Source organism: Daldinia caldariorum (genome assembly GCF_022478825.1).
Source record: "Daldinia caldariorum strain CBS 122874 unplaced genomic scaffold F4812scaffold_4, whole genome shotgun sequence".
NCBI classification, from domain to species: domain Eukaryota; kingdom Fungi; phylum Ascomycota; class Sordariomycetes; order Xylariales; family Hypoxylaceae; genus Daldinia; species Daldinia caldariorum.
In genome coordinates this window covers 850,224-872,441 of record NW_025953040.1, presented here as the reverse complement: position 1 = coordinate 872,441, position 22,218 = coordinate 850,224, and the positions used below count along the sequence as shown (strand labels likewise).

The 22,218-nt window shown below is 48.1% G+C and overlaps 8 protein-coding genes across 8 annotated transcripts; 4 read left to right on the top strand and 4 right to left on the bottom strand.

The window, feature by feature from the left end:
- Positions 1-50: 50 nt before the first annotated feature.
- Positions 51-1,149, bottom strand: F4812DRAFT_420592 (uncharacterized protein). The gene is made up of 2 exons (XM_047933469.1): positions 588-1,149; positions 51-422 (listed from the first exon to the last, which is right to left on the bottom strand). The coding sequence occupies exons 1-2, from the start codon at positions 811-813 to the stop codon at positions 265-267; spliced, it is 384 nt and encodes a 127-aa protein (XP_047792181.1). The 5' UTR covers positions 814-1,149; the 3' UTR covers positions 51-264.
- Positions 1,026-2,382, top strand: F4812DRAFT_305214 (ribosomal L27 protein-domain-containing protein). The gene is made up of 2 exons (XM_047931267.1): positions 1,026-1,460; positions 1,533-2,382. The coding sequence occupies exons 1-2, from the start codon at positions 1,223-1,225 to the stop codon at positions 2,228-2,230; spliced, it is 936 nt and encodes a 311-aa protein (XP_047792180.1). The 5' UTR covers positions 1,026-1,222; the 3' UTR covers positions 2,231-2,382.
- A 1,067-nt stretch (positions 2,383-3,449) lies between these two features.
- Positions 3,450-4,588, bottom strand: F4812DRAFT_420588 (glutathione S-transferase). Its single transcript, XM_047933468.1, has 4 exons — positions 4,509-4,588; positions 4,216-4,423; positions 4,033-4,147; positions 3,450-3,974 (listed from the first exon to the last, which is right to left on the bottom strand). Exons 2-4 carry the CDS (start codon positions 4,420-4,422, stop codon positions 3,595-3,597), a joined length of 702 nt encoding a protein of 233 aa, XP_047792179.1. The 5' UTR covers position 4,423; positions 4,509-4,588; the 3' UTR covers positions 3,450-3,594.
- A 691-nt stretch (positions 4,589-5,279) lies between these two features.
- F4812DRAFT_305184 (uncharacterized protein) lies at positions 5,280-6,426 on the bottom strand. Its single transcript, XM_047931265.1, has 3 exons — positions 6,140-6,426; positions 5,685-6,068; positions 5,280-5,628 (listed from the first exon to the last, which is right to left on the bottom strand). The coding sequence occupies exons 1-3, from the start codon at positions 6,300-6,302 to the stop codon at positions 5,357-5,359; spliced, it is 819 nt and encodes a 272-aa protein (XP_047792178.1). The 5' UTR covers positions 6,303-6,426; the 3' UTR covers positions 5,280-5,356.
- Positions 6,427-7,709: 1,283 nt separating this feature from the next.
- On the top strand, positions 7,710-12,335 carry F4812DRAFT_305145 (uncharacterized protein). The gene is made up of 8 exons (XM_047931264.1): positions 7,710-8,564; positions 8,634-9,787; positions 9,838-9,991; positions 10,062-10,634; positions 10,695-10,936; positions 11,000-11,398; positions 11,465-11,699; positions 11,807-12,335. The coding sequence occupies exons 1-8, from the start codon at positions 7,820-7,822 to the stop codon at positions 12,163-12,165; spliced, it is 3,861 nt and encodes a 1,286-aa protein (XP_047792177.1). The 5' UTR covers positions 7,710-7,819; the 3' UTR covers positions 12,166-12,335.
- Positions 12,336-12,627: 292 nt separating this feature from the next.
- Positions 12,628-13,509, top strand: F4812DRAFT_457264 (glutathione S-transferase; the record flags this gene model as incomplete). The annotated part of the gene is made up of 1 exon (XM_047937144.1): positions 12,628-13,509. The coding sequence occupies one exon, from the start codon at positions 12,628-12,630 to the stop codon at positions 13,507-13,509; it is 882 nt and encodes a 293-aa protein (XP_047792176.1).
- A 1,566-nt stretch (positions 13,510-15,075) lies between these two features.
- On the top strand, positions 15,076-16,839 carry F4812DRAFT_457263 (uncharacterized protein; the record flags this gene model as incomplete). The annotated part of the gene is made up of 1 exon (XM_047937143.1): positions 15,076-16,839. The coding sequence occupies one exon, from the start codon at positions 15,076-15,078 to the stop codon at positions 16,837-16,839; it is 1,764 nt and encodes a 587-aa protein (XP_047792175.1).
- Positions 16,840-17,372: 533 nt separating this feature from the next.
- Positions 17,373-22,086, bottom strand: F4812DRAFT_420574 (multidrug resistance protein). Its single transcript, XM_047933467.1, has 9 exons — positions 21,766-22,086; positions 21,522-21,709; positions 20,804-21,460; positions 19,560-20,743; positions 19,321-19,496; positions 18,733-19,262; positions 18,553-18,668; positions 18,312-18,499; positions 17,373-18,243 (listed from the first exon to the last, which is right to left on the bottom strand). Exons 1-9 carry the CDS (start codon positions 21,838-21,840, stop codon positions 17,569-17,571), a joined length of 3,789 nt encoding a protein of 1,262 aa, XP_047792174.1. The 5' UTR covers positions 21,841-22,086; the 3' UTR covers positions 17,373-17,568.
- Between the last annotated feature and the right edge of the window lie 132 nt (positions 22,087-22,218).

Genomic DNA, 22,218 nt, shown 5'->3' with positions numbered 1-22,218 from the left:
ACAGTTGTATTTATAGAAGTGTTCTACTTGCACGGGGTTAGACCTCAAACTCAATGAAACAACATTCATTCTTATTCATTCTGTCGCCTAAGTCAAATTGGATATAACTTAACCAAGAGGGGTGCTGAAGTGTTTAACCATTCTACTCAGATAATGCGGTTTCGTATTTAAAAAGGACTAGAACGACGCCGAGTTGTATTCCAAGAAACAAACAATCCACCGATTATATAAAGTACCATATTTATTAAAGCACGGCCGTTTGACTTATAGCAATCCCTTCCGGGCGAGCTCAACTTTCCTTGCGGCCTCCCCGGGTTTGAAACCGCCCTTAGACACGCATATCCGGTGGCCCTCGCCGGTCTCGAACTTGTCCTCGTGGGCAGGCCATGGGCAAGGACAGTGGTGAGGGAAGTGGACGCAAGCTGTTTGACAGGTGGGCCAATTAGCCATTCATTCATTTTTATTTTATTTTTATCATTCATTTTTTTTTTTTTTTTTGGATTAGGTATGTTTTTTATCGATCGATTTACGAGATATGGCCAATGTTGCTAAATGGGGGGGAGGGCAGGGGAGGTACGAAATCCTACCTAGAGTATCCGGGCACAGGTAGTTATCGCAGTGCATGCGGTCGAAGTTGGAGCGGTAGATGGCCGAGTCGCTGGGGACGTTCTGCGGCTGCTGGCGCTGTTGCTGCTGTCCACCGCCGCCGCCGCCGCCGCCGAACATCTGGTCGAAGAAACCGAATTGGGCGCGCGCGAGGGAGGAGAATAGGGCGAGGAGGAGGATTTGGAGGGGGGAGGGGAAGAGCTTCATTTTTAGTTAATTGATGGAGTTGGTATAGGGATCTTTCACGCTTGGGATTGGCTCGAGGTTTTTTGGGGGGAGGTTTTGGTGTTTAGTTCCGCTTGCGATAGAATTAAGAGGTACATAAACACAAAAGGATGGAGAGATTGGTATAGGTATTTACCTGACGTATTTCGGATTTGGTATTGCTGGCAACTTTCCACTGCTTATCGTTATCAGTCCGGTCCGGCTTAAGAGGTAGGTATCAGGTACCTAACCTCCTCAGCTCTTATCGGCAGCTGACTAAGTCCAAATCTTATGGGTACGGGAAACGTGGGACCCGAGATTTTGTGGACCCGAGCTTTTTGCATCTCCAAATCTTCGCCGAGAAGAAGCGACAACGGGTCTAAACGACAGTCCAACGACAGTCCGGCAAGTCATGAGGATCGCTCAATTGCAGCGGCCCATAGTGGCGGCTGCTTCTGGAATATCGAGAACGGCACCTGGTAGTACCACTGCGATACGACAGCTACGAGACGTGTTCGGACAGCTGAGGATAGCGGCCAACAATGCGGCCGTAGAAGGTCGAAGAAATGCCACGGTCAAGGCCCAGGGAGCGTACAAGTTACGAGACTCGAGCACGATTCCGAAGAAGTTGGGCGCGAAGAAGAGCGGTGGTATGTTTGCGACATAATTGTCACTTACTTATAAACCCAGAATAGAACGTAACTAACGCCTACAAATCACAGACTCTTACGTGATTCCTGGAAACATCATATACAAGCAGCGCGGCACAAAGTGGTGGCCAGGCGAGAACTGCGGCATGGGCCGAGACCACACCATATACGCCCTGGCTACGGGCTACGTCAAGTACTACCGAGATCCCTCGCGGCACCCGGACCGGCAGTACATCGGGGTCGTGTTCAACAAAGAGGACAAGCTCCCGTACCCAACGCACGTGATGCGAAGGCGCAAGCTCAACATGATCGCGACCCCGATCCCTCCGCCGCAGCCCGAGCCCGCCATCTCCTCCTCCGGCATCCCGACGCAGGTAGTGCGCCAGGGCTACGGCCGGAAGCCCCACCCCCGCGACGAGCGCGTCCTCAAGCTGAGGGACGACGGCAGCTACGCCTACGCCGAGGAGAGCTGGCGCCTCGGCAAGCTGATCCGCACCGAGAAGCGCAAGCTCGGCAGTAGGAGGGTCGCCATGAAGCACCGCCGCAGACGGGCGAAGGCTATCGCGCTCGAGATGCGCGCCGAGCGGGAAGACAAGATTGCTCGCCGCAAGGAGGCGCTCGACGCGCAGCGCGCCGCGAAGGCGAAGCGTATGCGCGAGTACAGGGCTCGTAGGGCCGCGGAGGCCCAGCAGAAGGCGGGTGGGTCGGGAGGCGACGTGCCACCTCCCGCAGCGGGAGGGAAGACTGATCCTCCTAGGGTAGAGGCGTAGAGAAGAGACATGAAAGCATAAGAATTAATTTGAGAGACCCTCTAGCGTTTTTACGTGAAAGAACCAAGGTCCTTGGACATTCCTCCTCCAAACTTGCTCATAGAATTAGGCACTCACAGAAGAGGTGGATTATTACGACTATGGCCTTAGTTCAGCTCTACCTATCTACCCTCTCGCCATGCAAGCCAGCTCTGATGTATTATTATTACAGGGTACATAACTAGGTACCTTAGGTAATTTTAGGTAGGTACCTCCTATATTTACAAAACGCCATTGTACAAGAAACGGCAATAAAAAGGTTTAATGAAAGGTATGTGCAGCCAAAAAGGAGGGAACTCTCAATTCGCGATATGCGGGAGTTTGGGGGTTTTGGTAGGGAATATCTCAAGCACGGCCATATCCTCTGAAGATAGTCGTAAGATCAATTGTGCTCCAGCGAAAAACATACGAGATGCTTCTCGCATGTGACTATATGTAGAACGTGACCCGTTTGATCCCAAGATATATATGCAGGCGCTTTTGCCATAGGTGTGGATAAAATACTACCTACCTCCTACTTTTGCCCAAAGCACTAGTTTAGGTGCATATGCGATAGCTCTGGGTCCCTGATTGATATCCATGTGGCTCTCCCGGATTGTTAACCGCTTTTGTGTTGATTGACAACTTCCTGGTTTTGAAGATATAAATGCAAGACCTTGGATATTGCTCGCTTATCAACAATTAGGAGGCGTTTAATATGCGTCTGATTTCTAGCTCCTAATAGGTTGTTAGAAGCGGACACTTGAGCCGAGTCCTGGTGATCCTATATGTCTACAGAAGTGTTTACTTTGTTGTTCGGATTTCTTTTTTTATTTCTTTTTATTTTCTTTTACTTCGACCATCTCTATCACTAACATCGTCACTTCCGGTAAGCTCCTTGAAGTTGATAGTACTAGTAGTAGGTCAGTAAAGAAAATCAATAAACTAAGTGTCGTCTTTGTACACCGTTGGAGTTTCCTTCATAAGCCACATTCTCATCATACATGCCGTGAGTCAATACCTTAGGTACCTAGAGTAGGTGCCTGTTAGGAGGCTTAGATATCTATCAACATACTCACGCCCTATACGTCTTCTCATGCCTATTAGATACCACTTATAGGTAAATGTTGATATTTACATCTTATGCTTGACTGAATATCATGAGTCAAAATTTTTCTTGAGATGGGGACTTCAGTATATCCGCTGTTGTATCTTTTCTCCATACATAGTAAATCTATTGTAACTACTTGTTTCTATTCAAACTTGCAAGAATTCCGGTCTTCTATATCACTAACAGCCAACGCCACTTGAGATAGCTTAGAGAGCTTATATGCACTCTATATGCCTTACTCCTTCTTAGCGGCATCTGCTGCCTTCACAGCATCCATTTGTGCCATCTGCTTCATCCTTATAGCTATGCCCTTCTGGACAGCAGGCCTCTCTGATAACTTCTTGTACCAAGCCTCATAATGCGGATACTTCCCTTCCAGATCAATACCCTGCATTTTCAGAAGCACAAGTGCAATATGCTCCCACATGACCCAGGCGATATCCGCCACGGTGACTTTATCACCGACGAGCCACCCAGATGGCGACGTGGATAGATGCTTCTCAAGGACGCTGCGCACGCGCTCGATCTCCTTGACGTACCGATCAATTGCGGACTGAATCTTCTCGGGGTGGAGGGTGGAGAACCATACGGCTTGGCCGTAGTAAGGTCCCTGTCCTGTTTGGAATGTCAGCAAAACTTAGAGCACGTAACGGAGGAACTACGAAGATCCTACCTGAGATCTGGAAAGCGATCCATTGTTGAATCAGGTACTTTTCAGGGGAGGTACCATAGCTCAACTTGTGCTCTTTGTCGTAAGTGTCGATGAGATATTCAATGATAGCACCGGACTAGACGTAAACATAGGTAGTTAGTTAATAGCGTGGATATTAAATTATCAAAGTAAGGACTTCATTACCTCCCACAGAGTAACCCCGGTATTCGGGTCTTCGATTGCTGGGACCCTCCCGTTCGGGTTGACGCTGATGTAGGGCTCTTGCTTCACCTGCAAGAAGTCGACTGTCTTCTCCTCGTAAGGGATGTTGAGCTCCTCGAGGATGATCTGTATTTTCACGGGGTTGGGAGCGCTGTTGCCCCACAGAATTATTGGCTTGAGCGAAGACATGCTGAATAGATGATTGAGTTAAGAAGGCTTGATGGTGATATGGTTGGAAGGCGGTTTGATATGCTGCTGGAATGATCGTGACTTACGAGAAGAAATGATGGGAAACCTTGTTTTATACCCGTTGGGCTTGCTCAATGTGTCAACCTCATTGTGGAGCTGGACTGCCTATAACAGAACAGATTCCTCTGACTTGCACATTTTCCACCTCGTCATTTCTTGATCCATCAACCGAAAGGAGTGGTTTACGGAGGTAGGTGTATTTCGGAGAGATATAATAGATACTTACCTTGTAGAAAGAATAGAAACCCCTATGAGAATTCGCGTATAGACAACTCTACACTGCAATACACTACACAGGGGTTTTGGTGGTGTTCGGAATAATTTCACAGGAATCTAATTAATTCTATTAACCCGACGATTCTACAAAGTTGACAGTACTGAGACCCGGCGGGTATACATTTGTTAGGTGCATGAGAACAGTTGCTATCATAAGGGGAACTCTTATCTCGACGAATCCATCACTTGTTCCGTCGTGCGCTCCTACACGAACCCTGGCGGCTTACAAATCGCGGGGACTTTCATGAGATCCTTCACTTATCCCGCCTCCGGGTTAAGGGTATCAGCTCGTAAGTACGATGGTACGGGATGCCGTGATAATAAATTGATTTCATGCTGAGAGATTGAAATTAATGATGTCTCTACTTTTTCATATTCCCTTAATAAGCCGGTATTTAAGAGTGTACGGAAACTTAGTATGACTACCCGGCAGTCCGCTCAATGATGCTAGGGGATATGTATTTCTATAGACCCAAATATCTATCAAATTTGTTCGTTAACTTAGTATGATTGGCCTCTTGCTATCCCGGGCCTCTTGTGAATGGTATGTATGAAAGGACGTCTATTCTAATAATCTTCTGACCGCTAATAAAACGCATTACGACACTCGTCTTAACAAACGAGATGCAGAATAAATGCCCAGTCCTGCGACGGAAAAGATACCAATCCAGACTTGAAATACCTTGAGTAGAATCTTGGTGGCGTATGCATCCGCAGCTTGCCCGTCGTTCGCCCTAGGAAATGGTTCATCGGGAACCGGTACGCCTAAGAATCGGCAAAGAGGTTCCCAGCCCTCGTTTAAATCCATCTCCAACAGCTGTCCCTCAGGGACGACAGATCTAACTTTCTTGTGGTGGGCTTCTAGAATGTCTGCAGACGGGGAATACCTGATTAGCAGATGCGTAAGAAAGGGACGGGAGACTTACGAGGACCACCTTTCTCGACGAGTTCCGTCGGGCTGGCATTATTCGCGTCGAGACCTGCAAGCCGCAACGTTGACCGGCTGTACACGCTTGCAAAAGTCGGAATGTACCTCCATCCGGGAAACGGGGCTACTACGATACCAAGCCACCACGGCGTAGTCCGACCGGTTAAAGTTGCTATGCTATTCCACCACTTCACGGAATCTCTACGGACTAATACGACCTTCGCTTCGGGATACAGCTCCACCATTTCGGGAATGAAGTCGGCCGGTGGCAGATCTGCAGTCGCGGCGAACCCGGCCGTTGCCTTTCGAACAAGCTTCAAGGTCTGCTCTTTATCGCCGGCTTCCCTAGCCTCGTACGCTTTAATCCACGTTGAACAGTAATCTGATCCAGTGTTAGGTAGTTGTGGCTGATAGTAGGTTAGGTACCAGGTAGGTAATCGAATCGAACTTTACCATCGTCGCGCGTTAAGATCTGTGTCCCGCCGTGGAGTACGGGACCGTCGACTAGCTTCGCCAGGGCCATGGACATAGACACGGTCCCGGTTCGCGAGTATCCCGCCGAGATGACTTGGACTTTCCGGGAGGGATCCGTCGGTATAGACGCAACTCCGCCCATGATGACTTGATGACTTGATGACTTGCGAGAAAGATGAAAGACTCTATTTAGAAATCATCACTTCACGCTCGCGACTCCCTATCGCTTTATTATATATGGGCCTGCGGCGCAGATGTTGGTAGTTTGTGATTTAAAAACCCAAGCGCATAAAGCGCTAGAGCTGATGTGATACGTTTAAACATGTTTATGCCGAATAACACCTTAATAACAAACCAAATGGTATTAGCTTCATACTGATATCTTTCTAGGTGCCTATCAAAAGTTGTTGTTGTTGTTGGACCACTTGTCATCCAAAATCTGCCAGGTTATATAATTTCGTCTGGAATCATGGGTCAACTCACAAGGCTACATGCAGTAGCAGCGTAATTTGCAGCAAAGCCGACAAGATAGCTAACATGATAGGTCGTCAGGATTAGAAAGACGGTATGTATCCCTACGGCACATAAGGTAGGTAGGTATGCGCATAAATAATTGCCCTGACCAACATGTAGTGCACGATGTTACATCAGGAGAACTCCGGTTTCGAGTGTAAACACCGAAAGAAAACATCCTTAGTAGACGACTGGTGTATATAGGTATGTGAAAGCTTGAATTGGCTTGGGCAATTCAACATCAGTTAGGTGAGCATTTTGAGATTTTATGACAGAGTGGCTTCGCTAAACTGGCAATAATATCTCGTAATGACTCAACCGGGTGTTGTGAACATGCTGATCTATGATGGGGCTACTGCTTAGTTAGAACATACCTAACTAGTTGTGGTTATCTTCGTCGAGAACACCTATATTTAGGACCTAACTAGTTCTCAATATAGGTTTAGAGATGGTTAGTTGTTTTTGTTATGTAGTGACCTAATTTTCTTTTCTTGCATCCCCGGCTTTATTGCTGTCTTCTGTTTTCAGTTACTTTTGTTTTATCTGCCTAGTAGGTATGACAGGCAGGTAGTTAAGCGGTGTTTATTGGGAGTTATGTAACTATTAGAATGCTGTTTTGGTAGAGGAGTGTAACGACACACACCAATAAATACATTTTCAAATTCTTTCCTGAGTATATGCTGAAAAAGAGGTCTCTGCCGTATAACCGCCTTGGCCGCCTGCCGTATTGGACCCCTGCCGTCAGCTGAGAATCTTCATCTTACGGTTGCGCCCGAAGCCACCATGTCTCACCCTGTAAGCCAATGGGAGATCATCCTCTTTTGCGACTCTGGGGAAATCTCGATGGAGAAGAGCCGCAGCAAAAGCAGCTGACGGGAGACGGCATATGGAGCATATGGAGGGAAGTAGGCAGTAATAAACAATAATGCAAGGCTGACTCCGCATCGCCATTTTGAAGGGCCTTTGTCTAGGTACCTTCGGCCGTCTTCGTATAAAATTATCGCACATGGATTGAATCTTCACAAAACTCTGAGCGACCGCGAATATATAAAAGTCTCTGTAACACGCCATTAAGAATTCGCTCTTGACGCAATCTCATGTAAAGAAGGGTGACCCAGAAGTAAATTCGAGGTTATCACGGCCAAAATGGCAGAAACAGGCCGCGAAGACTCGGGTGGTTTGGGTCTCGAAGCTGAGCTGGAGCTTCAAGATGCCGCGACGCGTTCTACCTCTAGCGCTCCCGAGATGCATAACAGAACTAGCGATGCCAGCGACCACGAGGCGTCTCATAGTGACGGGTCAGAAGATGGTGATGGTTTTGATAATAAGAGATCTATCGACAGTGGCTACTCGCATTGGGATCCGGAACCGGGATTCGCGCACATTGACGGCGATGTTGACGGACATGGCTACAACCAGACCACGGTCGATATTATCGCTGTACCCTGCGTTGGCGCGTCTCCTGTTGATACCTGGGCTAGAGATCCTCTCACGGAGGACTACTTTGGCTTTCCTCCGCCGAATGAGCTTCAGCGCTATTCCACCGTGAAAGAACTCCCGGGAAGTAGCATCCTATCGCCCACGATAAATCGTCATTTGCCGAAAGCGAGCCAACTCTGGATAAGACAGGGCATCCGCAAAGAAGTTAGCATGGCGCGGGTGATGCTTTATCGTCATCGTGAGCTAGTGGAGGGTATGACGCTCGACCAGGCTGCCGATGACCTGCTTGATCAAATCATGAAGACACGTGTTAGTCAGTCAAAGTCAAGGCCTATATTCTTTATCTGCCATAGCGTCGGCGGGCTTGTTGTGAAACTTGCTTTAGTCAAAGCGAACCAGAAACCTGAGCTTAGGTCTCTAATCTTCGATTGTCATGGTATCGCTTTCTTTGGTAAGTTTCCAAGTCATAAAATCCGGTAACTATGCGCTGTTCACACATGTGGTTATTAACGTGTATCAGCTACACCTCATCGCGGCTCGAGTTACATGTCGATGCCTCATCTAGGAGAGAGCATTCAGCATCTCATGTACCTGCAAAGTCCGCTACCTAAGTCTATCGCTCGTGAATTGCGATTAGGAAACAAATCGTTACTGAAGTTACAAGATAAGTTCGTAGACATAGCTAGTGAGCTGCGTATATGGACTTTCTATGAGACAGCCGATTCGCAATTGTCCGGATTTGGCGGCGCCGACTTCGACGAAGTTCACTTCAGCGCCCCACTAACGTCTATTAAATCAGGTATACTTGGATGTCGAGGGGAGCAAGCCTTATCTCTCGAGAGCGATCACGCTCATTGCGCTTCGTTCGGGCCCAGCAATATCCGAACAATGCATTCGTTCCTCGCTGACTTAGGAGCTGCGGTTCGGAAAGCAGAAGAATTGAGCTCTAAATACGTCCACACGCCATTGGGGTTAAGTGAAAATATTAAGGTCGAGCTCATCGGATTTTATGGGGATCCAGAAGGGGAATACGGCCAAGAAATCAGGCTTTATATCTCGAAGCATATTTTGAAAGACTTCCTGGAGAAGGGCCCTGAGAAATGCCTTCAGGAGCGGATGAACACTGTGGCGGCCAGGCGGCACCGAGGCATAGTACGACCACAGCGCCCATTATCGGGCCCATCACCAATTGCAGGCGCATTGGGGATTGTTCAAGATTTTGGACAGATGCTTTTCAGCTCAGTGCGACCCAATAGCTCATCCGAAAACCCTGAACACGAGTCCAACACTGGTCCATCGCCCGAAATCGTTGTTACGAGTCACGCTTCTCGACCAAGCATGATTGGCGCGTCAACTGAGCCTGTCCCTGCTGCCTCGTCGAGGAGAAGTCGTGGGTTGACGGTTCCTTCTCTTGCGACTCCTGGTTTCCATCGTCCATCCTCACGGGGTAGTACGGGATCAGCTAGGACCACCAATTCTGATCCTCACGGGGCCGGCATCTCTCCAAGAACAGGACGAAGAGCTGCCACAAAAGAGGACTCCTTCGACTTAGGGGGTGGTATTGGCCGTTTTACCACACTCCACAGCATGGGCGCTGGCTTCTCTAGGCCAGACCCCTCCAGGAGAAAGTTTATGTGGATTCATTTACCATTTAATAACCCTCACTGGGTCAAGGTATAAATGCTTCTCTTCGCCGTTGCTGAGCTCTGCTAATTGAGGTCTAGAAAATCTTCGATAAGCTCTCCGAAACGCAGAATCGAAACTTTGATAAACTTCTAAGCAACGAGAATTGGGTTAACAGACATGTACAAGGGCGCCATGCGAATTTACATTCTTCATATGTCAAACCGGGGTGCGCTTTCGTCCCATCGGAGGCTGGTAAGAGATTAACCCACCCTATTGTGGTGAAATGCGAGGGTCAAATCAATCTTGCTAATCTTCACGAAAGGGTCACCCCGTCCGCCGTCTCCAGGAAGAATCGGTAGGAGTCCTAGCCCTGCGATCACCCCAACACACCTATATCTATATCTGCCATATCTGCACTATGATACATATAGAAATATAGTACGACGCCGTAATATCATCAAGCGGAGGATGGAACAAGGTAGAGCAAGACCTGTCCCGAGAGACGTTGCTGAACTCGAGTCTCTTGACTCGCGGGTAATCTGGCAATATATCGGACATGATCCGCCGCTTAATACGCGTAGAACCTTGGATCAATATGGGTACCCGGCTCTCCGAGACACTTACGCACGAGACGACGACCAAATGTTGTATAAGCTTACCAAAGAAAGAATCGCGATTCCGTTTAAGCGGAAGCGGGACATGTACCATGTAGGCGACGGCAAGGAGCCTTTGAGTGTCCTTTCGCCGGGAAGTCGGTTGATGTCAACTGTGGACACGTTAAAAACAGGCGATACAGCAACTCATAAGGAAGAGAGTGACTCCGATCTCGAAAACGATATTATCGATGGCAATGTCCTCATGGTTGACCAGCTATGGCTCTGGGCAGTTGATACCAGTAAGTTGCCACAAAAAGTGCTTAAGCAAAATTGTTTATTATTCGTTAACATTTTGACAGCGACTTTGACGACCTTTTTCCCGAAGCGCGAATCTCATCCTACGGAAGGCCCGTTATTCCAACAGGCCGATCTCAGAAATAGCGTGTATAATGAGCTTAACGGAGATCTTAGCGGTCGCTGTGAAAATCCATTGGACCTTGCGGCTTTCGTAACTCTGCACGCGGTTACGGTGCTACTTGATAGAACCTCGCATCCGGATCTAGAGGTTTTCCGTATCTTTGAAGAAGCTCTTGGTATACTTGTAAGTACCTAAATCATACCTATATCTGACCATGCATTGGAGTAATAGCTAAACCATCAACAGACTGAAAGGATGACTTCATCGCTCAAACGTTTCAGAATGCAGACATTTCGGGATAGAATCCTGGATGATTCTGACTCGGACGAGCTGGAGGATAACCGATCTGAGAGCATAAAACGACGGCATAAGCGAGAGCTGGAGCAGGCGGAGCGAGAAAACCGTGAAAACACATCTGCCCTACTCGAGCTTCGCGACATGGATGACGAACTCAACACGATGATGAATCTCTTCTCGGAACAAGAGGTTACAATTAAAGCGATGAAGGAGAGCTACGAAAGAACTGAGCTCTTGTCCTTCACGGAAAATGGGCGCGGGTTTCTGGATGAAGCATTGAAACGATTGCAGGAGTACCGGAAACAAGTAAAGGACATGATCAAGCGGGTTGATAACACGAAGGCAGACGTAAGTTTCAAACTAATTCAAAAGATGGGATGTTTAGACGACAGGTTCTAACAAAGTCGCGTTTAGTACGAGAAACTCCAAGAGATGATACAACGTCAAGCGCAAGTAGATGAAGTGCGGTGGTCACGACTACAAACCGAGCTGGCTAGCTCTCAAAACACCTCGGTGATGATCTTCACGACGTTTACGGTGTTATTCCTACCGCTCAGCTTCTTTACTAGTTTGTTCGGTATGAATACTAAGGAGTGGGGAGGTGAAGATGACAATTTTGTTAGCCTGGGGTTTATTGGCGCCATCTCACGTAGGTCCCTCTGTTTTGATTTTGATTCTGATTTATTATTCCCTTTTCGGCGATCCAGATAACCGAAAATGAATCCTTAGGTGTGTTACTAACGCATATCAATGTAGTCCCCGTGTCGGCAGTGCTTATAATCGGCACGCTCTTGGCAGCTTTCAGCGGCCGTGTGCAAGCCGCATTTAAAGGATGCTTTAAATTAGCAAAGAAGGGGATGCAGCAGAGCACCGCTAAGCTCGCCACACTCGAGCCGGAGGCGTCGCGTCAGGTGAAGCAGCGGCGAAGACAGCAAAGGGAGGAGCGCGCGCAAAGGGCAGAACGACGCCGCGAGCGCGGGTACGACTTTTGGGAAACGGTTCGGGCGGAACGACCCAACGAATACGTCATCCCGGATTTAAATCGTAAGACGGCTACTAAGAGGAGATTGGCGGGTAGGGGGACGTGGAAGAGGTTGATTAAAGATGGATATTGAAATGATCTGCATGTAAATTGAGCGTGTTATTGGGTTCCGAAGACTGACGAATGGTACCCAACTAAGTTGATTATTTATATGAAGTTAATAATGAGAAGAGGATGAGAATGAGAAGTTGTCGATATCATAATTATAACAATATGACCACCATACCTTAGGTAGTCTATTATTCGATAGTATATCGGAGAGGTACTCCCTGTTCCCCCATCTCCCCGCAACTAACCGTTACCTACCGCCGTTACATCTTGATGTCATCGTTTCCTAGATACATCTCGCTCATACTCACCATCCAAACTTCTGTGATATCCTCAATAGATTAGGTACCTATACCTATACCTAATGAAGGGACAGTCAGTAAGCATCATCATCCAGCAAGCACTGCGCATACGTCACCGACCACACTTATCTCAATCACAACACTTTAACCAATTTCACTCGGCTTTGACGAAACAGAAAAGCGTCATGCCGGCGACGGTGGATACCTCCCTACAAGGACACGCCACAGGCGCCGCAGCCCAATTCGCAGCGGATCACGCCGCTGAACATCCCCTCAAGTTATACGGTGGATGGTTCTGCCCTTTCGTGCAGCGGACCTGGATCGTGTTGCACGAGAAGCGCATTCCGCATCAATATGTCGAAATCAATCCGTACGCCAAAGCACCCGAGTTTCTTGCACTCAATCCGCGCGGGCTCGTGCCCACGTTGGCTGTCCCTGTGGATGCGGAGCAGAAGGGATATAAGCGGAAGCCGCTGTACGAGAGTGCGGTAATCTGCGAGTACCTCGATGAGGCATATGCAAACGAGAAAGAAAACGGACCTGGATTATTGCCTAGCGACCCGTACGAGCGCGCGAGGTGTAGGCTCTGGATTGACCATATCAGCAATAAAATTGTGCCGGGTTTCTATCGGGTGCTGCAGCACACTCCCGACAAGGAATATACCATCGAAGAGGCGCGAGAAGGGTTTCTAGGTCATATCAAGACACTGGTACGAGAGATTCTAGAAAATGAGAAACACGGGGAAGAGAGCGGACCGTGGTTTCTTGGTCGCACTTTCAGCTTGGTCGATGTCATGCTTGCACCGTGGGCGAAGCGCCTCTTCCTTATCGACCATTACAAGCCCGGTGGTGTGGGTATTCCGGGCCCGGGACAAGCCGGTGATGAGGAGGAAGAGAAAGTATGGGCTAGGTGGAGGAAATGGTTTGACGCGGCAGTGGCGCGTCAAAGTGTAAAGGATACTTGGAGCGCTGACGAACAGTACATTGCTGCGTATGAGAGATATGCGGAAGACACTACGCAATCTGAAGTCGCGCAAGCGACGCGAAAGGGAGAAAAGCTTCCATGAGGCGATAGTACCATTCGATCGCGATTAGGCTAGGTATTAACTTTAACTCTGGTTTACTTTGTAATGTTTCACTTTCTTGATTCGGTGTACTTGAAACAAAAAATCGCGATATGGCTGAGGCACAAGTTAGGTCTACCTGAATCATCAGCTGCAGTTGGAATTTTCTAAGTGATCCTTTAGTGGGGTTTAAGCTGCCTGATTTCCAAATGCTGGACAGCTTTTCCCTGATAGCTTCTAAAATTATCTCTATTTATATACCATCAACAACCAACATTGCAACATCGATCATGACATCCCGGAAAGCTATCCGCAGATTAGATCGAGATGATTTACCATAATATGGAAATCTAAATCCATTACTAGTACTACCAACTATCGCAATAGCCTTTCACTTTTTCTTAAGTTCCCAATTTCGTTCGCAACTCGGTCCACACCACACCGCGGGACCCCCGCAAACAGAAGCTAGAAGGATTTACAAAGTCCGAAGAACCATGTTTCAAAATATTAGATCCTTCTGCACCCTTATTTCTTTCAGTATTTTCCTCTTCTCCTCTTTCCTCTATCGGATAGAATGAGACGCAATAAACAGTGGTGAATCTATTCTATCTCCATCGGATCCCTAATACTTCAAGGTGGTCTAGCGCGTTGAAGAAGACATTGCCTAACCTGTTAATGAGAGTAGGTACCTTTGACTGAAGATACATTCTAAAGATGTACTTATGAACAGTTGGACTAGTTTTCTCAATAGAAATTCTTAGCAAGCTCAAGAGGGCTATCAATACTATGAGATAATTCCCTATCTAAGCTTGTTATACCTAACTTAACTTATTTCTATTTCAAGTTCCATGTAGCATCCATCCATTAAGTTGAAGCAAGCCGACGTGAGGCGGTGCTTACTAGCAGCCCTATATAGGCAGTTCGCGGCGTCGTAGGTGGTCCACTTCAAATCGAGATTCCCGTTTGGGGGTTCTCAACTTTACTTCCACTTCCCCTTAATTATTACTATTTACCTACCGCCAAGATATATGCCGTCTTAGCCATGAACGAGAGTCAACGACCACGAGATCTTCCCCAGATCACCTTACTTAACAGTTAATCGATTGCTCGTTGCACAGCAGCGATAGCCTATCTCGACCTAGCTACGATGTCAGACCCTTGACGTTAAGGTTATTTTTGCTATGCCGCACGCTACGCTACGTTGCTTCTTCCTTGCCAGCCTTCTTGGTGTTGGAATCCTATAGACATCTGAAAATGAATTCTGAGTTTGCTATACCCTGCCTTGCATCCATGAGCGGCTCAGCTGCGTGGTCAAATGGCTTGGCGTAGCCCGTCTCTTCCATCGTCAGCTCTGTATATAATGTCAAGGAAGAAAGCCGCGTCCATGATCGACGAATAGTTTTAACTTGTGTTTCTTCACAGCGCTTTTCTTTTCCTTTTCGTCTTAGACACTCATTTCATAGTCATTCGGCTGCATTGATCTTGCGTTCGTTATTAGAGATCCGGAATCATTCCTTTTTTCTTCTTCTTCTTCTTTCGTTTCCAGTGTTTCCATCGCAAATATCAAATATGAAGACATCATCCGTTCTTTCTTTAGCGGCCCTTTCCGCATCAGGTGTTGTGGCCAAACCAATATTTAGGACTGAGGGATTCAAGACTGAGGTGGTCCCAAGGGATGTTGAGGGAATAAAATCGATCGTTGGGAAGGTGTCCGATGCCATCGCGAAACTCGATAAATCTATCAAGGCCTTTGACGGCTCCGACATTAATGGTGTAGAAAATAACGCCAAGGACCTCGTCAAACTCCTCAACGATGGTGGGAAAGAGCTAACGAAGGGCAACAATGAGCTCTCAATAGTCGACCTAGTTGGACTGACGGAAGTTGTAACACCTCTGGGCCCCGCGGCTGAGGGACTACTCAACGATGTGACGGATAAGAAGAAGGAGTTTGAGAAATGGGCGTTGTGCTCTGTCGTTGGTGGTGCTGTCCAGGACATTGGAGGTGCTGCTAAGTCTCTCGTTGACGGTGTGGTCAAGCAGTTCCCTAAGGAAGGACAAGACGTCGCACAAGGAGTTGCCGACCAGGTCGTAAACAAGCTGTCTGGCCTGGTTGGCCAGTTTGCACCCGACAACTGCAAGGACGCGAAGGAAAAGCCAAAGCCTTCCGACGGCGGATACGTCGTCATTGAGACCACCGTCACGACCACCACACCCTGCTCTACCCACCCCACCGAGACTCCTACCCAGGCTCCCTCTTCGACACCATGCGATGAGAACACGACGGTAGAGATCACTATCACTACCACAACCCCATGCAGCACGACTGAGACCCCCAAGGAGACACCCCCGCCGGAGCAAACTCCTACCAAAAGTAGTAGTACACCCTGCTCAGAAACCCCTAAAGGAACTGAGCCTCCGAAGGATACTCCTAAGGAAACCCCTCCTCCTCCTATGGAAACTCCCAAGACAACCCCTCCCCCTCCCATGGAAACTCCTAAAGAGACTAAGCCCCCTAAGCAAACCGAACCGCCTAAGGAGACTACTATTGTAAGCAGCAGTAGTACGCCATGTTCAGAAACCCCTAAAGGAACCGAGCCTCCCAAGGTGACCCCTCCCCCTCCTATGGAAACTCCTAAGGAGACTAAGCCTCCTAAGGAAACCGAACCGCCAAAAGAAACCCATCCTGTAAGCAGCACACCATGCTCAGAGACTCCCAAGGGAACAGAACCGCCTAAAGAGACTCCCAAAGAAACTAAACCCCCTAAGGAGACTCCTCCTGTAAGCAGCAGTACACCGTGCTCAGAGACCCCTAAAGGAACTGAGCCTCCGAAGGATACCCCTAAGACAACCCCAACCCCTCCTATGGAAACCCCTAAGACGACCCCGACCCCTCCTATGGAAACCCCTAAGACGACCCTGACCTCTCCTATGGAAACCCCTAAGGAGACCATGCCTCCTAAGGACCCTCCTAAGGAGACCCCTCCCCCTCCTAAGGACACTCCTAAGGAGACTCCTCCTACCGTCATCAAGAGCACTGTCACTGACACCGCTCCTTGCTCATGCGAGACCAAGAGCACCACAACTCCCGTTGAGCTCGTCACTGTCACCACCACGACTCCTTGCTCGACTTCCTCCGTGGTCACCCCTCCCCCGGCTTCTTACCCCATCTACACCCCGATCGTCAGCGCCAACACGACTTCCACACCCCTCCCCGCCGGCACTGTCCCGCCTAAGCCGAACACTCCCATCCCCACCGCCGGCGCTGTCGCCCAAGTCGCCAGCACTGGCGCTACCGGCCTTATCGGACTTCTCGCCGCCATCTTCCTCCTATAAACTCAACACATCAAACAATCCATGCGTGCATAAGAAGCACGAACACACATATCCGGCTCGTTTCCTTTTGGTCTCTCTGAAATAAAAAATTGGCGGGCATGGTAGGGATGAAAAAAAATAAACGAGTTGACAGGACGAAGTAATGGTCGGTTTTCGGAGATTCATTCATCTTGATATATGAGCGTACGCAAACGACAGGATTGGAGATACCACCGCGGCCGCATCGAGCTGGACCTTTAGTGTTTGATTGTTATTTTTCTGTGAGGCTTTTTTCTTTTCTTTTTTTTCCTCTTGTTTGGTTTTCGTTTGTTTGGTTTTCGTTTGTTTGGTATTTGCATATATCTCCTTGTTACCCTTCTTCCGGTGTTTTTTTGCGCGCTGCTGCGCGCGTTTCGGGTCTGGCAGACCCCGGCTAATATTGATGAACAAACAAAACAATATTACTACTGTTCGACCTGTATATAGTGTAAATAAACCTTTTGATGTATATAATTCATTATTTGATAACTTGAATATTTGGAAGAAGAATAAGAAAAATAAAAATAAAAATAAAAATCATGGAAAATGAGTACCTAAAATGTGAAATATTATGTTTCGCTTTATCCCTTCCATCTACGTGCTCACTAGCCTCCGCTCTCTCTAATTCTATTGTGAGTCCATGTTCTAAAATTTACCATTCTTCATCCTGTCCATCTATTTATATCCTCAACGGAAATTTCTATCGGTGTATTATAGAGCCAGGTTCTGTGCTTCGCACATCTTGCTATACATGCCGTTCTTCGCGATCAGCTCTTCATGTGTACCTGATTCAACAATTCTACCCCCCGAAAACACGCATATAAGATCAGCATGCCTGATGGTTGACAGGCGGTGGGCAACTGCAATAGTTATTCTGTCATCTTGCGCAGCTGCCTCGTTGAGGGCGTCCTGGACAATTCTCTCCGACTGCGTGTCTAGGGCACTCGTTGCTTCATCCAGAAGTAGCACGCGTGGATTTCGTATTAGCGCCCTCGAAATAGCAATGCGCTGGCGTTGTCCGCCGGAGAGTTGCAGTCCGTTGCTACCACAGGGAGTGTCGAGCCCTTCGGGAAGAGAAGAAATGAATTCCCAGGCGTTTGCGGCACGACAGGCCGCCACAATATCGGCTTCGTCGATGGATGTCAGATCTTCGGTTAGGATTCCCATGGAAACATTTTCGCGGATGGTTCCTGGATAAAGCGTCGGCTCTTGCTGTACAAGTGCTACTTGGTTGCGGTAGAGCCGAGGATTCATCGCATCCAAGTTCTTGGAGTCGATTACCAAGTGCCCAGCTACAGGATCGTAGAAGCGTTCTAGCATGGCGATCATGGTACTTTTTCCGCATCCGGAAGCACCGACAAAAGCAACAAATTGTCCCCTTTGAATCTATTACACTGGCGTTAGTAATTTCAATTAAGCAATCGGAGGAAATCAGTCTGCATCGCGCTACGTACTTTGAGGTTGATACCGCGCAAGACGCGGGCGTGAGGCCGGAGGGGGTAGGAGAATTGCACGTTATCCAGGTCCAGGTGCTTATAACCAGCCGGTCCGACGTGTTTATTCTCTTCCGTTTCTTGTATAGTGGGCTGGAGCTGCTGGAGCCAAAATATATAGTTCGCAGCGTTTTTTGCTTTGGTCATACCTAAACGACTCTTAGTACCCCGATTTTATATCTAAGCATAGTAGAATACTTACTACTAGAAAACCCGAATAGGATAGAAGACTGTTGACCGGAAAAAAACACTCCGAGAAATGCTATAAAGAAGTTTCCCAAGCTCAGATCGCCGAACGAGACCAGGCGGCATCCGTACCTATTCGAGAGGGAGATTATTAGTACCCGCTATTCAAAAGTGACCCTGGGATTGATGGACGAACCAAAAGCCTAAAGCCAAGAAATAGCAATCAACGGTCTGCGTGAACGCAAACGCAGCCATACTAAGCAACACCGGGTTTGTACAGCTTGAGACGGCGTGATCCAGCTCGTTGGTGTATCTCTCCAAGACCAAGTTCTCAATGGCCAATGATGATACCGTACGAATCGCGGTTACCGCTTCCGAAGCTATTGACGCGCTTGCCGAGAACCGTTTCGAAATCCTGTGATCCATTGCCGACTCAATTCTAATGCGAGCATATCCAGAAAACATCATAGGCGGAAGACCAGCAAATATAATAACCAAGCCGAGTCGCCATCCGTAAACCAAAGCTAAGACGCAGCATGAAAGTACACCGACTAGTGCAATTGATATAAGAGCGACATTGAAGCCCATGAGCTCAAATATAGCCTGAGGGTAAGAATCTGTCCGACTAATCAAGGCGCCAGTACTATTCTCAGGGCGATCGAAAAATTGCAAGTCCTGTTTTAATAAGTCGCTAACCACTTGCCTCCGATATTTGTGGTTCAAAGTCTATGAGCTTGTCAGCTAGTTTCCTTAAAACTGCTACGTATTGCCGCCATCGTCCTACCTGAGCAACAACGTTCGATGTCCATCCAATGATGAAATAAACGACAAGAGCCCCGATTGCCATAACTAAAAACATTAGTGCAAAGAAGTTTCCTGTTGACTGCATATCTGAGCCAGATAGTTGAAATGCTTCGATGAATTTAGACATCAGGATTGCCTGACCTGGGAACGCGGCGGCTAGAATACAGTTAGCCAATGTTACAACTAACTGATTCAAGATTAAAAGTACATAGGCCTTACCTGCACCTAGACATCCGAATAATAGAAGAGAATAAGTCCATTTGAGTTCGGGATTCGAGACTACTAATCGCCAGATAGTACGGAGAAGCCCGACTGTTTTCCATAGTTCAAAGTCATCCCGAGCCAGCTGTTTCTCCGACCGGCGATTTGTCGACGTTGAATATCGTGTCAATGACTTGGTTAAGGTAACCGGTTCTCCATCCTCTGTTTTCTCGTTGAAGTCGTCCGAGGAGCCGCTATCAAATACTTGCTTAGTTACCGACAGATCTTGGGCTTTCACGAGGCGTGAATAGACACTGTTCTGTTGCAGGAGCGAGCTGTGCGTCCCCTGTTCGATAATACAGCCTTTTTCCATTACCACGATGTTATCAGCGTTGCGTATAGTAGCTAACTTGTGCGCTATCGTGATCGTAGTACGCCCTTGTGAAACGTTGTCGAGGGCCTTCTGGACCTCCTCCTCTGACTGGGGGTCAAGCGCACTGGTGGCTTCATCGAGTAGAAGGATAGTTGGCTGTGATACAATACTTCGAGCGATGGCCACCCTCTGCTTCTGGCCCCCCGATAGCAACCCGCCTCGCTCTCCGATAACAGTATCGTAGCCTTTGGGGAGGTTGGTGATGAAGTCATCTGCAAAGGCGATCCGAGCAGCCTCCTTTACCCTTACTAGTTTGTCAGATGGGCTATCATTCTCCCAAGGGGTACCAGCGAGACCGTTCGCGATGTTGTCGAAAACAGTCCCGGCGAATAAGACCGGCTCTTGTTGAACAAGTCGAACGTGTTGTCTCAGCCATTTTAGGTTTAACTGATCAATGGGTCGGCCATCAAGCTTCACAGTCCCAGATACTGGATTGTACCATCGCTCAATCAAACCGATGATAGTACTCTTGCCTGATCCGCTTGCCCCCACAAGAGCCGTTACTTTCCCAGCAGGGATGTGCAGCTCGAAGTCTTTCAATACTACGACACCAGGGCGCATTGGATAGCTGAAAGACACATGATCGAACTCGATAGTCCCCGTCACCTGCGTAGGCTGTTCCCCTTGTTGGTTGAATGGGTCAATGGCCGACGTTCGGTCCATAAGTCGGAATAGTTCCGCAGCGGCGGTGGCCGCGCGAGTAAAGTCAATTACATAGGGGGCGATAGAAGTCAAACTGGTAGCCGCAATGATCACTGACATGAGGACACTATGTAGCGGTTAGCTTTATACTTAAATAGAGTAAGGAAAATGGGAAGGATGAACGAACGTAAAAACGTCACCAGATGCAGAAACCTCCCCCCTAGCCAGCATCCCAATACCCTGCCAAAAGCCCAAGGCGACCCCCGCAAATATAATGGTATATTCGGCAGAGAACATGAAACCGAAGAGCGCGTTCTTCTTGTTTCCTAGGGCCCTTGCAGCCTGTAAATACTTATCGAAATCCTTCGTTAACCGGGACCGCAAGTCAAAGGCGTGAACGGTCCGAACGCTTGACAGAATGCTCTCGGAAAAAGACCCAGCCTGAGCGCGAATCTTGAGGATCTTGGACTCGATGGAAGCCTCGATGGTAGAAGCTACGCCCATTACGATAAGCGTAGCCGGGGCAATACAACAGATGATCAGAGTAAGCTTCCATTGCGTGACAAAAGCTAGGACAAAGGCAGATATGAAAGCTGAGATTCCTTGGAAGACGAGGCCTAGCTTTTCTGATGCCCCTGCCTGAATCAATTTGCCGTTCGAAATAGCTTGCATGGCAATCGACCCGCCTGTCCCAGCATCGAAGTAGGCGACTTCCTGGCTGAGACCTGCCTTAAGATATAGACGACGAATGTTTCGAGCGATTCGGTAGGCTGCGAGCGTATAAAGAGAACTGTAAGCGAAAACGAGGCAGAATCGCGCAATTCCTATGATAAAAAAGTATAGACTATTCCGGGATCAGTCACTATCCTTTGCGAAAGATGAGGCTTGTTAATACGAGAACATACGCTAGCCGGGAAGCATCTCTTCGGAAATCAGCGGGGCTGGAGGCACCAGATGTAAAGTCGGACAGCACTGTGATGAACTGTCCGAATACCAGGTTAAGAAGAGCCATGCCAACACCGGAGCCTAGAGCACATGCGGTCGCCACCAGTTGTAAGGCGTGTTCTTTCGGCGTGCCATATTTAAAGATCCTCTGCCATATATTCAGTATGCGATTTACATCAACACCTAGAATTGTCATTCACGTACCACGTAAGCGCTGAAGGCATCGGAGTCTTGGTTAGATGTCTCATCTATTGTCGTCTTTTCTGAAGAAGACTCCATTGTAAGTTGAACATGAGTACAGCAAACGCAAATAACGAAAGAAAGTCGAAGGCTCTAGAGAGTTTTTAATAGTCCCCATGGGTTCGAATGGAGTTCTTTTGATTTAAATAGTTACAGTAAAAAACTAACTAAAATCCTATACTTATTACCTCCTTATATTGCGGCATGAAAGCTGTACCAAAAATCCGGAGTTGCGAGGCATATGAGATGCCAGCGCGCGGCCCGGCGCACTTTCGGGAGTGCCCAGACACCGCTTGGTGCGCTCGACACAGCTTCTTCGCGTGGGGGCATGGGTTTAAATCTACCCCAGCACGTTTTAGTTACGATTTCCACGTGCGACTAGGTAGATGGTCTAGTCTAGTACCTCCAGTGGGCTTG